The sequence below is a fragment of the Eleutherodactylus coqui genome, chromosome 5 (genome assembly GCF_035609145.1).
Source record: "Eleutherodactylus coqui strain aEleCoq1 chromosome 5, aEleCoq1.hap1, whole genome shotgun sequence".
Classification (NCBI taxonomy): Eukaryota; Metazoa; Chordata; class Amphibia; order Anura; family Eleutherodactylidae; genus Eleutherodactylus; species Eleutherodactylus coqui.
Genome location: NC_089841.1, coordinates 35495996 through 35510926, shown reverse-complemented (window position 1 = coordinate 35510926; position 14931 = coordinate 35495996). Strand labels below are relative to the sequence as shown.

Here is a 14931-nt window from a genome sequence, read left to right as displayed (position 1 = left end):
GGGATCAGTATATTAGTGTCGTGTAGGTGTAGTGGGATCAGTATATTAGTGTCGTGTAGGTGTAGTGGGATCAGTATATTAGTGTCGTGTAGGTGTAGTGGGATCAGTATATTAGTGTTGTGTAGGTGTAGTGGGATCAGTATATTAGTGTCGTGTAAGTGTAGTGGGATCAGTATATTAGTGTCGTGTAGGTGTAGTGGGATCAGTATATTAGTGTCGTGTAGGTGTAGTGGGATCAGTATATTAGTGTCGTGTAGGTGTAGTGGGATCAGTATATTAGTGTCGTGTAGGTGTAGTGGGATCAGTATATTAGTGTCGTGTAGGTGTAGTGCGATCAGTATATTAGTGTCGTGTAGGTGTAGTGCGATCAGTATATTAGTGTCGTGTAGGTGTAGTGCGATCAGTATATTAGTGTCGTGTAGGTGTAGTGCGATCAGTATATTAGTGTAGTGGGATCAGTATATTAGTGTAGGTGTAGTGGGATCAGTATATTAGTGTCGTGTAGGTGTAGTGGGATTAGTATTTTAGTGTAGTGTAGGTGTAGTGGGATCAGTATATTAGTGTAATAGGTTAAAATAATAAATTTTATTAAATTTTATTTTAAAAAAACCACACAATTGGGCACAACGAAAGACACAACACAAATTCCAAGTTGTAAGGAGAAACGTTAGCCCACCTAATAATTAATTGGAAATGGGTTGGTGGGTTTCAATAATACAACTTGGTGTTTCTTCTGATACTCCGTATTTCTTGATGTCGCACATCAGTTCGGAATACAAACTACAAAGGAGCTGTTCGTGGAATTTCCAAAAAACAAGCCCCCAATTGGATATCTGTAGTTTTATTAATGTAATGACAGTATTTGAACAGAAATTCTCAGGTTGCGAAGAGGTGATATTCAACCCGAAGAAGTAAATATCTCTGTCAAAATTTCCTGCCTAGTGGGCTGAGAAGTTATTAACAGCTCAAAGAGGCAGGGTGTCAAAGATTTTGATTTTAGTCGATATTTTTACTCATTATGAACAGTACTCCTACTCATAGCGACAATGTTTGAACAGAAACTCTCAGGTTGCAAGAAAATAATATTCAACCTGGAAAAATAATTATCTCTGTCGAAACTTACTGCCTAGTGAGCTGAGAAGTTGTAAACGGCTCAAATAGGCAGTGTGTCAGAGATGTTGATTGTCGATATTTTTACTCATTGTGGACAGTACTCCTACTCTACGCGTTTCACCACTGAGTATACGTGGATCCTCAGGAGACTTGGTACTTAGAGAGTTGTAATAATAGTGTTTCAAGAGTTATGATGGTAAATAGTTAGAGTATCACTAAAGTGTATAATCCTCAATCAGGGAGTGAGCTCTTAGCGTTCGATTAGAGCTAGTAGGGTTTGACCTCGATATAGAGATAGATAAAGGTTGTAGGTGCGAGGTTATTTATTTCAAATATTAAACCCTTCTTCTCTATCAATCTCACTTTCAATTATCCTATGCCAGATGTTATGGTCAATAGGATCTCTTTTCAGTGAGAGTAGGGATAGAGAGTACTTCATGCATGAGATTCCTGGGTATGGAGTTTGGTCTGGAGGTAATAATACCTCTAACAGATCCAAATTCATATAGTTAAGTGAAGGAGGTTCAAAGTCCTAGAGTCCCTAACCACTCATGCATATACACGCAATGAGAAAATTAGCGTGGCAGGACCAGGAGTCAATCCTCCCTAAACTCAGAGGAATATTTTTCCCCCTACACCCTCCTTTCTTTTTTCTTTTTCTCCCACCCGTATACTCAAGATTAGTGCATAGACTGCAATCCCTACAGAAAGATAGAGAGCTCAAGAGGTCAGAGCATGACATAAGGTAGTTCCCATCGTCTTGATGGTAGGCTAGGGTGTAGGTGTAGTGGGATCAGTATATTAGTGTAGTGTAGGTGTAGTGGGATCAGTATATTAGTGGAGTGTAGGTGTAGTGGGATCAGTATATTAGTGTAGTGTAGGTGTAGTGGGATCAGTATATTAGTGTAGTGTAGGTGTAGTGGGATCAGTATATTAGTGTAGTGTAGGTGTAGTGGGATTAGTATATTAGTGTAGTGTAGGTGTAGTGGGATCAGTATATTAGTGTAGTGTGATGAGTATATTAGTGTAGTGTAGGTGTAGTGTGATCAGTATATTAGTGTAGTGTACGTGTAGTGTGATCAGTATATAAGTGTAGTGTAGGTGTACTGTGATCAGTATATTAGTGTTGTGTTGGTGTAGTGGGATCAGTATATTAGTGTAGTGTACGTGTAGTGGGATCAGTATATTAGTGTAGTGTAGGTGTAGTGGGATCAGTATATTAGTGTGGTGTAGGTGTAGTGGGATCAATATATAAGTGTAGTGTAGGTGTAGTGTGATCAGTATATTAGTGTAGTGTGATCAGTATATTATTGTGGTGTAGATGTAGTGGGATCAGTATATAAGTGTACTGTAGGTGTAGTGTGATCAGTATATTAGTGTAGTGTAGGTGTAGTGTGATCAGTATATTAGTGTGGTGTAGATGTAGTGGGATCAGTATATAAGTGTACTGTAGGTGTAGTGTGATCAGTATATTAGTGTAGTGTAGGTGTAGTGGGATCAGTATATAAGTTTAGTGTAGGTGTAGTGTGATCAGTATATTAGTGTGGTGTAGGTGTAGTGGGATCAGTATATAAGTGTGGTGTAGGTGTAGTGGGATCAGTATATTAGTGTAGTGTAGGTGTAGTGGGATCAGTATATTCGTGTAGTGTAGGTGTAGTGGGATCAGTATATTAGTGTAGTGTGATCAGTATATTAGTGTAGTGTAGGTGTAGTGGGATCAGTATATAAGTGTAGTGTAGGTGCAGTGTGATCAGTATATTAGTGTAGTGTAGGTGTAGTGGGATCAGTGTATTAGTGTAGTGTAGGTGTAGTGGGATCAGTGTATTAGTGTAGTGTAGGTGTAGTGGGATCAGTATATTAGTGTAGTGTAGGTGTAGTGTGATCAGTATATTAGTGTAGTGTAGGTGTAGTGGGGTCAATACATTAGTGTAGTGTAGGTGTAGTGGGATCAGTACATTAGTGTAGTGTAGGTGTAGTGGGATCAGTACATTAGTGTAGTGTAGGTGTAGAGGGATCAGTATATTAGTGTAGTGTAGGTGTAGTGGGATCAGTATATTAGTGTAGTGTAGGTGTAGTGGGATCAGTATATTAGTGTAGTGTAGGTGTAGTGGGATCAGTATATTAGTGTAGTGTAGGTGTAGTGGGATCAGTATATAAGTGTAGTGTAGGTGTAGTGGGATCAGTATATAAGTGTAGTGTAGGTGTAGTGTGATCAGTATATTAGTGTGGTGTAGGTGTAGTGGGATCAGTATATTAGTGTAGTGTAGGTGTAGTGGGATCAGTACATTAGTGTAGTGTAGGTGTAGAGGGATCAGTATATTAGTGTAGTGTAGGTGTACTGTGATCAGTATATTAGTGTAGTGTAGGTGTAGTGTGATCAGTATATTAGTGTAGTGTAGGTGTAGTGGGATCAGTACATTAGTGTAGTGTAGGTGTAGTGTGATCAGTATATTAGTGTAGTGTAGGTGTACTGTGATCAGTATATTAGTGTAGTGTAGGTGTACTGTGATCAGTATATTAGTGTAGTGTAGGTGTAGTGGGATCAGTATATTAGTGTAGTGTAGGTGTAGTGGGATCAGTATATTAGTGTAGTGTAGGTGTAGTGGGATCAGTATATTAGCGTAGTGTAGGTGTAGTGGGATCAGTATATTAGCGTAGTGTAGGTGTAGTGGGATCAGTATATTAGCGTAGTGTAGGTGTAGTGGGATCAGTATATTAGCGTAGTGTAGGTGTAGTGGGATCAGTATATTAGTGTAGTGTAGGTGTAGTGGGATCAGTACATTAGTGTAGTGTAGGTGTAGAGGGATAAGTATATTAGTATAGTGTAGGTGTAGTGGGATCAGGATATTAGTGTAGTGTAGGTGTAGTGTGATCAGTATATTAGTGTAGTGTAGGTGTAGTGGGGTCAGTATATTAGTGTAGTGTAGGTGTAGTGGGATCAGTACATTAGTGTAGTGTAGGTGTAGAGGGATCAGTATATTAGTGTAGTGTAGGTGTAGAGGGATCAGTATATTAGTGTAGTGTAGGTGTACTGTGATCAGTATATTAGTGTAGTGTAGGTGTAGTGGGATCAGTATATTAGTGTATTGTAGGTGTAGTGGGATCAGTATATTAGTGTAGTGTAGGTGTAGAGGGATCAGTATATTAGTGTAGTGTAGGTGTAGTGGGATCAGTATATAAGTGTAGTGTAGGTGTAGTGGGATCAGTATATAAGTGTAGTGTAGGTGTAGTGTGATCAGTATATTAGTGTGGTGTAGGTGTAGTGGGATCAGTATATAAGTGTAGTGTAGGTGTAGTGTGATCAGTATATTAGTGTAGTGTAGGTGTAGTGGGGTCAGTATATTAGTGTAGTGTAGGTGTAGAGGGATCAGTATATTAGTGTAGTGTAGGTGTACTGTGATCAGTATATTAGTGTAGTGTAGGTGTAGTATGATCAGTATATTAGTGTAGTGTAGGTGTAGTGGGATCAGTATATTAGTGTAGTGTAGGTGTAGTGGGATCAGTATATTAGTGTCATGTAGGTGTAGTGGGATCAGTGTATTAGTGTAGTGTAGGTGTAGTGGGATCAGTATATTAGTGTAGTGTAGGTATAGTGGGATCAGTATATTAGTGTAGTGTAGGTGTAGTGTGATCAGTATATTAGTGTAGTGTAGGTGTAGTGTGATCAGTATATTAGTGTAGTGTAGGTGTAGTGTGATCAGTATATTAGTGTAGTGTAGGTGTAGTGTGATCAGTATATTAGTGTAGTGTGATCAGTATATTAGTGTGGTGTAGATGTAGTGTGATCAGTATATTAGTGTAGTGTAGGTGTAGTGGGATCAGTATATAAGTGTAGTGTAGGTGTAGTGGGATCAGTATATAAGTGTAGTGTAGGTGTAGTGTGATCAGTATATTAGTGTGGTGTAGGTGTAGTGGGATCAGTATATAAGTGTAGTGTAGGTGTAGTGTGATCAGTATATTAGTGTAGTGTAGGTGTAGTGGGATTAGTATATTAGTGTAGTGTAGGTGTAGTGGGATCAGTATATTAGTGTAGTGTAGGTGTAGTGGGGTCAGTATATTAGTGTAGTGTAGGTGTAGTGGGATCAGTACATTAGTGTAGTGTAGGTGTAGAGGGATCAGTATATTAGTGTAGTGTAGGTGTACTGTGATCAGTATATTAGTGTAGTGTAGGTGTAGTGGAATCAGTATATTAGTGTAGTGTAGGTGTAGTGGAATCAGTATATTAGTGTAGTGTAGGTGTAGTGGAATCAGTATATTAGTGTAGTGTAGGTGTAGTGGGATCAGTATATTAGTGTAGTGTAGGTGTAGTGGGATCAGTATTTAAGTGTAGTGTAGGTGTAGTGGGATCAGTATATAAGTGTGGTGTAGGTGTGGTGGGATCAGTATATAAGTGTAGTGTAGGTGTAGTGTGATCAGTATATTAGTGTAGTGTAGGTGTAGTGGGGTCAGTATATTAGTGTAGTGTAGGTGTAGTGGGATCAGTACATTAGTGTAGTGTAGGTGTAGAGGGATCAGTATATTAGTGTAGTGTAGGTGTGCTGTGATCAGTATATTAGTGTAGTGTAGGTGTAGTGGGATCAGTATATTAGTGTAGTGTAGGTGTAGTGGGATCAGTATATTAGTGTAGTGTAGGTGTAGTGGGATCAGTATATTAGTGTAGTGTAGGTGTAGTGGGATCAGTATATTAGTGTAGTGTAGGTATACTGTGATTAGTATATTAGTGTAGTGTAGGTGTAGTGGGATCAGTATATTAGTGTAGTGTAGGTGTAGTGGGATCAGTATATTAGTGTAGTGTAGGTATACTGTGATCAGTATTTTAGTGTACTGTAGGTGTAGTGGGATCAGTACATTAGTGTAGTGTAGGTGTAGTGGGATCAGTATATTAGTGTAGTGTAGGTGTAGTATGATCAGTATATTAGTGTAGTGTAGGTGTAGTGTGATGAGTATATTAGTGTAGTGTAGGTGTAGTATGATCAGTATATTAGTGTAGTGTAGGTGTAGTGTGATCAGTATATTAGTGTAGTGTAGGTGTAGTGGGATCAGTATATTAGTGTAGTGTGATCAGTATATTAGTGTAGTGAAGGTGTAGTGGGATATGATTATTATTGTAGTGTGTAGATATATGGGGATGCATGTTGCAGGACACTTGTGAAACAACGACTGCAATATATTTAATTTCCATTTGTCATTCAAAGGGAAGCTTTATTAGGGAGTAACAAAAAAACTAGCTGGCAAAAAAATATAATTATATACTCACCTCTTTGCCGCTCAGTCGTGTCCTCCGTCTGGCTCCCCATTGATGAATGGCTGTGCGCTGCCTGTGATTGGCTGAGCGCTCAGCCAATTAGCACAGTCCATTCAGTAGGCAGGGATTTTTAAATCCCTGCCTGCTGAATGGGCTTCACAGCAGTCCCGGGGAGCCAGCCGGAGGACACGCCAGAGCGGCGGAGAGGTAAGTAAATAGTTTTTCTTTTTTTCACCAGCCAAGGATGATTTTTAGAGAGAGTTGATTTTCAGCTAGGGATTATTTTCAAGCCATTCCCCAAAAATTATTGTTGCGGGGGTCGCCTGAAAAAACACTGCTGTCAATGGGGCCGCAGCAGCGCTGATCCCATTGAAAGCAATGGGATAGCATCCTGGACTTCTGCCACAGCTGTGATAGAGGACTCCTTCATCCCCACAGTGACCGCCGAGATGAAGGAAACCTCTGCCATAGCTGTGGCAGAAGTCTGCGAATACTCATTATGTTTTCAATGGGGCTGGTGTTGCTGCTGCCGGCCCCATTGAAAGCATTTAGTGATATTGCAGAGTTTTCTATGCGCAGTAAGACGTGTATTTTTACTCGCTCTCACAGCGCAAAAAAAAATATCGCTAGTGGGTCGGCACCCTTAGGATGGAAAAGGGAGGTTTTTTGTTGCATGTATTTCAGGCTTCATAAAACTCCTAATAGGTTCTCTTTAATATCTACTCAAAGGGGTTTTCCCAAAATGTGCTTAACTATCATTCTATCATCCTTGGTTGCTGCTGACCAGGAAATGTGACTGTGGCAGCCAATCACTGGCCACAGCAGTGAGCTTTTATAGTCAGTGATTGGCTGCAGCAGTCACATGTCCTGGTCAGCAGCAACCAGGAAGTACACAGGGGTTTGTAAGTAATTTTAAGTAATGGGATAACTCCTTCCCGCTGCAGGGAAAACATTTATGTTCTTAAGCATTGGGGTATGTATGGCAGAACATCGTGTGGCAATCTCCCATCTCCCGGGTGCCGGCTGTTTCTGACAGCCAGCTGATTAAAGCTGCTAACCCTTTAAATGCCGCTGTCAATTGTGAGATTGCAGGGAGCTGTACAGGTGTCATGGCAGAATGCCCATGAAGCTGTCCCCATAGGATAGCCTGATAGACTGTCTGGCGAACGCAGTATGATGTAAGGCTATGGCAGGTTGATGTCCCCTATGGGGACTAAAGATAAAGTAAAAACAAGATCAATAAAGTTTTACTAATTGTAGAAAAAAAAAGCAATTAAAGTTTAAATCACCACCGTTTTGCCATATTTATAATAAAGGAATCTAAATCATAAATTAAAAATACATATTTGGTATCGCTGCATAAAAGTCTGATCTATCAAATTAATGCCTTATTTACCCCGCACGGTGAACGTCATCAGAAAAAAAAATAACACCAGAAATGCTTTTTTTTGGTCATCGTGTCTCCAAGAAACAATGAAATAAAAAGCTATTAAAAAGTCGTATGTATTACAAAATAGTACCAACAGAAACTACAGGATGTCCTGCAAAAAATGAGCCCTCGCACAACTATGAAAAAAATAAAAATGTTATTGGGCGCAGAAGAGGACGGCAGAAAATAATTTTAAAAAATTAAATGTACAATATGTGAAAACCAATAAAACTAGTATGGCCAAAAAAAAAAAAGTTTTGTATCATAGTAATTGTACTGACCCATATGATTAAATTATCATGTCATTTTTGTTGCCGTAGAAACAAGACGCACCGAAAAATGTTGGAATGTCATTTTTTTTTTCCCTTTTACTACACTTAGATTTTTTTTACAGTTTTTTCAGTACATTATATGGTACATTAAATAAAAGCATTGAAAACTACAACTCGTCCTGCAAAAAACAAGCCCTCATACAGCGACGTCGATGGATAAATAAAGGAGTTACAATTTTTTTAAAAGGGGGGGAGGAAAAAACGAAAGCAGAATAAAAGGCCATGTCCGTATGTGGTTAAATGTTTCCTATTATTATCACCAGTAAATGTATTTTTATGTTGCTGTTTTTTGTGGTTTTTATATTTGTTCATATTTTCTCCATTCAGGCCCCTACATGATTGATTCATTAATGATGGAGGAAGACAGAAAGAAGATGGCAGAAAGTGTATTAAGAGTCACCCTAGAGATACTCTTCCAGCTTACTGGAGAGGTGAGCGATTCTGATGATGTCACATTACTTCATTCTAATCTATGGTAAAAGCAAATTATGTCACTGGAGAGGTGATGGAATCTAGAAATGTCTGTAGCATCGGCATACTGTTAAGAGTCACAGTGGTGACCAAGACTCTGCGCTGAGGGAGCCCAGAGGCCACCTTCTGCCATATACAAATGCACATTCAGTGCATTACCGGCTGGTTGCACTGTCAGCCGCACCGCACGAAACACGCAGCCAGCAGTGCGACTAGCCTGAGAGAAAGCTGAAAAAAGGAAAAGGGATGCAGACATCGTACTGAGTGAGCGGAGCGGGGTGATGATGTCATCACCCTGCTGCTCCTGCATACACAGTGTGCAGCGGCCACATCTGCCTGCCCTGCTGCTCTCCTCACACAGAGAAGTGGTCCGGCCAGGGTATGCATGTATCTATTGTAGCAACGCAGGGGGACACACTTGAGGCCACAACCAGAATATTGTCCGCGTTTTTTTCTTTATTTACGGGCTGAACATAACATAAATGCACTCGTAATCTCCAGATAACAGAAAACAGGAAGAAAACGTCCTTCTTCAAGCCAACAGTCCAACAAAGCAAAACATACAAGTCCTTAAATCAGGGTGGCAAAGGCCCAGCAAACCTCAGTTGCAGTGTGTTGTGGTGTCTCCAGTTCAGCTTGCTTTGCGTCTGTGTCTCTCACACCAGGCAGCTCTGAACTCCCCCTTCACACTGCAACCTGCACCCATTTATACACCTCACCTGTCTGGGCCAGGTGGAACTCAGTACTGGAGTGAGGAACAGATTGGGTTTACAACCCGGATGCTAGTAGTCTCCATGATATGTACCTTCCGTCCCACACTTCACCTCTCACTCTACTACTCTATCTATCTATCTATCTATCTATCTATCTATCTATCTATCTATCTATCTATCTATCTATCTATCTATCTATCTATCTATCCATCTCTCCGTTTCTCACATCTATCTCTGTTTCTCACATCTATCTCTGTTTCTCACATCTATCTCTGTTTCTCACATCTATCTCTCTTTCTCATATCTATCTCTTTCTCATATCTATCTCTTTCTCATATCTATCTCTTTCTCATCTCTCTCTCTCTCATATCTATCTATCTGTTGCTGATATACATCTCTCTTTATATACTGTATACAATTGCAGACTTTCCACACAATTAAAAAACGCATCAAAAACACATGCAGTTTATAATAGTGTATGCAGTTTCTTAAAAACGTATGTGGTCTTTAAGGCCTCATGTCCACGGGGAAAATCAGGCCCGCTACGGATTCTACATGGAGAATCTGCAGCAGGTCCCTCCTGCCCCGCGGACATGAGCGCTGAAAATAGGAATTTAAAAGAATTTACCCATCCGGAGCGGACCGGGAAGGTCTTCTCTTCCTCACAGACGGATCTTCTTTTTCGGCCGGCGGATGGACTCGTCACGCCAGCGGCACGTCGCCGACGTGCCACGCGCATGCGCCGGGCACATCTGCCGAGCTGAAGCAAGAAAGATCAGGCCGTGAGGAATAGAAGACCTTCCCGGTCCGCTCCGGATGAGTAAATTCTTTTAAATTCCTATTTTAGGTCTCCTGCGGATGCGGACGGCTTCCATAGGCTTCAATTAGAAGCCCGCGGAGACCCGCACGAAAATGGAGCATGGTCCAGATTTTTTCATGCTCCATTTTTTTAAAAATCCCTTTTATTGACCATCCGCGGGTATTTATCTACCCGCGGGTGGTCAATGCATCCCTATGGGGTGCGGATCCGCGCGTGGGAGAAGAGTTCAAATCCGCTGCGGATTTTAATTCTTCTTTTGCCCGTGGACATGAGGCCTGAATACTGCATGCAGTTTTTTCTTAGATGTTTTTCTTAATTGTGGTTCAAAAGAACAACAATAAACATGAACCACCCTAAGGCCACTTACAGATGCATCCAGAAAACGCAGGTCGATATCGTGGCATTTTTGCAGCAGTTTCAAGCTGCATTTTTGAACTCATGGAAATAGCAAAAGGGGACATAAATCACCGCCTCATCATAGGAAACATCATTCTCCAATGTATGCCTCCAATAAGTAATAAATAGCACTCACGTGGTGCTCAGTATATTACCCCCTCAGGAATATCCCCCGGCACCTAGTATGCTTGATTGCCTTTCATCCTCCTAAATCCTTGGTCTCTGATAATTCAAGAAGCCGCATGGGAAGGTAAGCACACTGGATAACAAGGGCTTAACACAGATCACCACAAAAAAAGCAAAAATCTTCCCCGCGCTCCAAGGGTTAAACCAAAAAATACAGACCACGGGTCCGTAAATTACCAATACTATTTCTTTTGCTACGCGTTTCAGCGTTCAAAATACGCCTTTTTCAAGCAACATATACAAACACATTAACAAAAATCTGTCTTATATACACACAAAATATAACACACTCCTAAAACTGACCCGTGTGGTAGTCGCAGCGAACGCCATCAGAATGTCCGTCCTCCCTAGGGAGGAGATCCGAACATGTGACCTAGTCATGTGTCCATGATCACATGACTAGGATTCTCTACATGTGGAATGCATAATGCGTTCCACTCGCACTTCCTAAAACCATCTGCAATTAAGCCATATTTAACATATAACATATGGTAACTCCATCTGTATAAATCCACCTCATCAATATCAAAACTCTCATTAAACTATAGAATAATAAACATATATTTTTTTTTTTCTCATTAAAAAAATAACTTGCTAATGTCTCCTATAAAATAGGATTTATGTAAAAAGATTTGAATTTTTTTGATTATTTTTGTAAAAAATCTCAAACGATATATTTCTCCTTTTCCTCAAAATGTTTTTATATATAAATATATTTCAAGAATAATGACCATTATTCTTTATAATAAATTTAAAAAAAAACTAAAACTATTTAAGCTATATAAAGATGGATACATATGTATAATATATAATATATATATTCTATGAAAACAGATTTAATACCATTAAAATTTAATTTCCTCTAAAACCTCATTCGAACCAGCTGGTATTAGTGTATTTAAAGGCCCTTTATTCCAGCATCCCACACAAGAAAGGGATCGGGGCAACTAAAAAGATTCTTCATGAAGATCCTCTCATGCCCAAGAACCAGGCTTCATTCATTAAGGAATCTTTATCGTTCATTCTTAAGAACAAATATTTTACCTACAATAAAAAATTCTATAAACAGCAACAGGAAACGGCGATGGGAGCGAAATTCACCCCCGCGTACGCAAACCTGTATATGGGTACATTTGAAGAAGAGTTTTTTAATGATAGTAGAATCAAGTGTCACAAGAGATTATTGACGATATTATCATTATATGGGAAGGGAACCAGGATGAATTAGGGAATTTTGTTAGAGAACTTAAAGGGGTTGTCCCGCGGCCAAAACGAAAAAATGTTTACACCCCAGTCCCCCATGTTAAGCAAGCATCACAAACTACCCATGTAAATCGTTTTTTTAGAGCGTTTCTACTCACCTTGAAGCTGTTTCATGAAGTTATAAAAATCTTCTTCCAAGATGGCCGCCGTCATTTCCCAAGGTGCACCGCTGGTCTTCTCCCATGGTGCACTGCGGGTCTTCTCCCATAGTGCACCATGGATGTTCTTCTCCAGTCTGAGCTCCACTGCCGATTACAGCCACCTCATTGGCTGATCGGCACCACGTGATGGGGGCGGGGCTACGCGATGATGCTGAGAAGGGGGAGGAGCCAGGATGCAGCTCGTGAGCCCGGAGCCACCAGGAGATGATTCTTCTTTGCGCAAGCCCGACTGTTGCAGTGACCAGAGAAGAAGGCTTCAGTCGTCGCCATGGAGACGGGGAAGCCAGCATCGGAGGGGGTAAGTGTATAACTTCTGTATGGCCAATATTTAATGCACGATATATATTACAAAGTGCATTAATATGGCCATACAGAAGTGTATAACCCCACTTGTTTCTGCGGGACAACCCCTTTAATAGCAATAATTATAATCTTAGATTTACTGATAATATTAATTCAAGCCAAATAGTATTTCTGGACCTGGAACCTAGTCATGATTCACATAAAATGATCACTAAAACCCATTTTAAGAAGGTCAATAGCAGGAGTTATGTTGACTTCTATAGCTGTCATGCGCGACATTGGAAGGTAAATAATTCAATTAGACAATTAAAAAGAATACGCAGGAACTGTTCTGGGGATGAAGATTTTAGAAATCAAGCCCAGGATCTGAAGAAGCGCTTTTTAGAAAAGAAATATCCAGAAAATTAATTGATTCCGCCTATGGTAGAATATTAGAAGAAAAAGAAGTAGGAGAGAAAGTATCTATTAATAGGGCCAAGCATGATGGAGAAAAGGGGACATAAAAAGGGATAAAGTGAAAAATATGGGACCGTGTTTTATCACTACGTCTTGTAGCCACCAATTAGGAAAATTATTACCAAGAATTGGAGTATTTTGGGTGATGAGCCGATCCTCACTGAATCCGTTAGTAAGAATCCCAAATTAGTGTTTAGAAGAAATAAAATGATACAGAACATCCTGGCTGTAGAGTAATATGACACATAGTAGTGATCTGGGGGCGGAGATATTTAAGTGAAAGAAGAAAAACTGTAAATGTCGTCCGGATATTATACAGAATAAAAAATGTATTGAAATGGGGGGAGGAAAAAGCCAATTTTATCTAGATAGAGATTGAGCTGTGACACTACATTTGCTGTTTATTTATTAGAATGCCCATGTGGCTTGAAATATGTCAAAAAATGTACTTAGAGGTCAGGTTTGTAGCCATAAGGGTGCATTCACACGAACGTATATCGGCTCGGTTTTCACACCGAGCCGATATACGTCGTCTCTCTCTCTGCAGGGGGGGGGGGGATGGAAGAGCCAGGAGCAGGAACTGAGCCTCCGCCCCCTCTCTGCCTCCTCTCCACCCCTCTGCCACTATTTGCAATGGGGAGAGGTGGGATGGGGTCGAGGCTAATTCTCGGAACTTAGCCCCGCTCCCGTCCCACCTACTTTCATTGAAAATAGTGCAGAGGGGGCAGAGAGGGGGCGGGAGCTCAGTTCCTGCTCCTGGCTCTTCCATCCTCCCCCTCTGCACACGAGGACAACGTATATCAGCTCGGCGTGAAAACGAGCCGATATACATTCGTGGGAATGCACCTTAAGTTTAATATTAGAAGGGAAGTCAATAAACATAGTGTATCCTGTCATTTTTCGGAGGTCCATAATCATCAGACGACATGTCTCAAAGTCACTCCACTAGAGCGTATACCGTCCCATTCCATTAGTCAACTGAGAAGAAAAGAAATGTTCTAGACTTAAATACACCAATACCAGCTGGTCTGAATGAGGTTTTAGAAAAAATGTAATTTTAATAATGGTATTAAATCTGTTTATATCATATATATATATATATATATATATACACACATCCATTTTTATATAGCTAAAATAGTTGTCATCCTGTTCCCTTCCCATATAATGATAATATCGTCAATAATCTCTTGTGGAACTTGATTCTACTATCATTAAAAAACTCTTCTTCAAATGTACATATATATATATAGGTTTGCGTACGGGGGGGGGGGTGAATTTCGCTCCCATCGCCGTTTCCTGTTGCTGTTTATAGAATTTTTTATTATAGGTAAAATAATTGTTCTTAAGAATGAACGATAAAGATTCCTTAATGAATGAAGCCTGGTTCTTGGGCATGAGAGGATCTTCATGAAGAATCTTTTCAATTGCCCCGATCCTTTTCCCGTGTGGGATGCTGGAATAAAGGGCCTTTAAATACACTAATACCAGCTGGTTCGGATGAGGTTTTAGAAAAAAATAATTTTAATAATGGTATTAAATCTGTTTATATCGGCAGAGCCGAAAGGTGATGGCAGCTTAGGCTGAAAGATCCATCACAGAGGCGCCGATACAGACATCCTGCAGAAGCTACACTAACCCAAAATGGGTAAAATAAGCAAAGAAAAGAGTGGAAAACAGATGGGGACCCCTCGCAAAGCTCGGGGCCAGACGGGTATGCAGAAATACCCGAAAGAACGGAGCGCACGCTCCCCCCGTCCCGCAGGCAAGTTGACGCCAGTCACCGCCGCTATGTCGGAGGCTGAGAGAGGGGATGAGTCCTCCTCGGAGGAAGAAGATGGGGTCCAGATTTCCAGGGGATTTATGAAAGAACTGATGGCCAAAGCTATGAAACCTGTGAGAGCCGACTTAGCAGAGATCAAGGAGGACTTGAGACAGCTGGGGAGACGGATAGAGGACCTCGAGTGCACATCTGCAGCTATAACATCACATTCCCTGGAGATGGAGCAAATTCTGAAGGACCAACACTCATATTTAAACAAA

General features: G+C 40.5%; 1 protein-coding gene across 1 annotated transcript in view; it reads left to right on the top strand.

The window, feature by feature from the left end:
• LOC136629216 (oocyte zinc finger protein XlCOF29-like) overlaps positions 1-14931 on the top strand; it is a 52300-nt gene that overhangs the window by 30018 nt on the left and 7351 nt on the right. The window contains exon 2 of the mRNA XM_066605396.1: positions 8447-8550. Within this exon, the coding sequence (XP_066461493.1) occupies positions 8447-8550 (104 nt within the window). The remainder of the gene's footprint in view (positions 1-8446; positions 8551-14931) is intronic.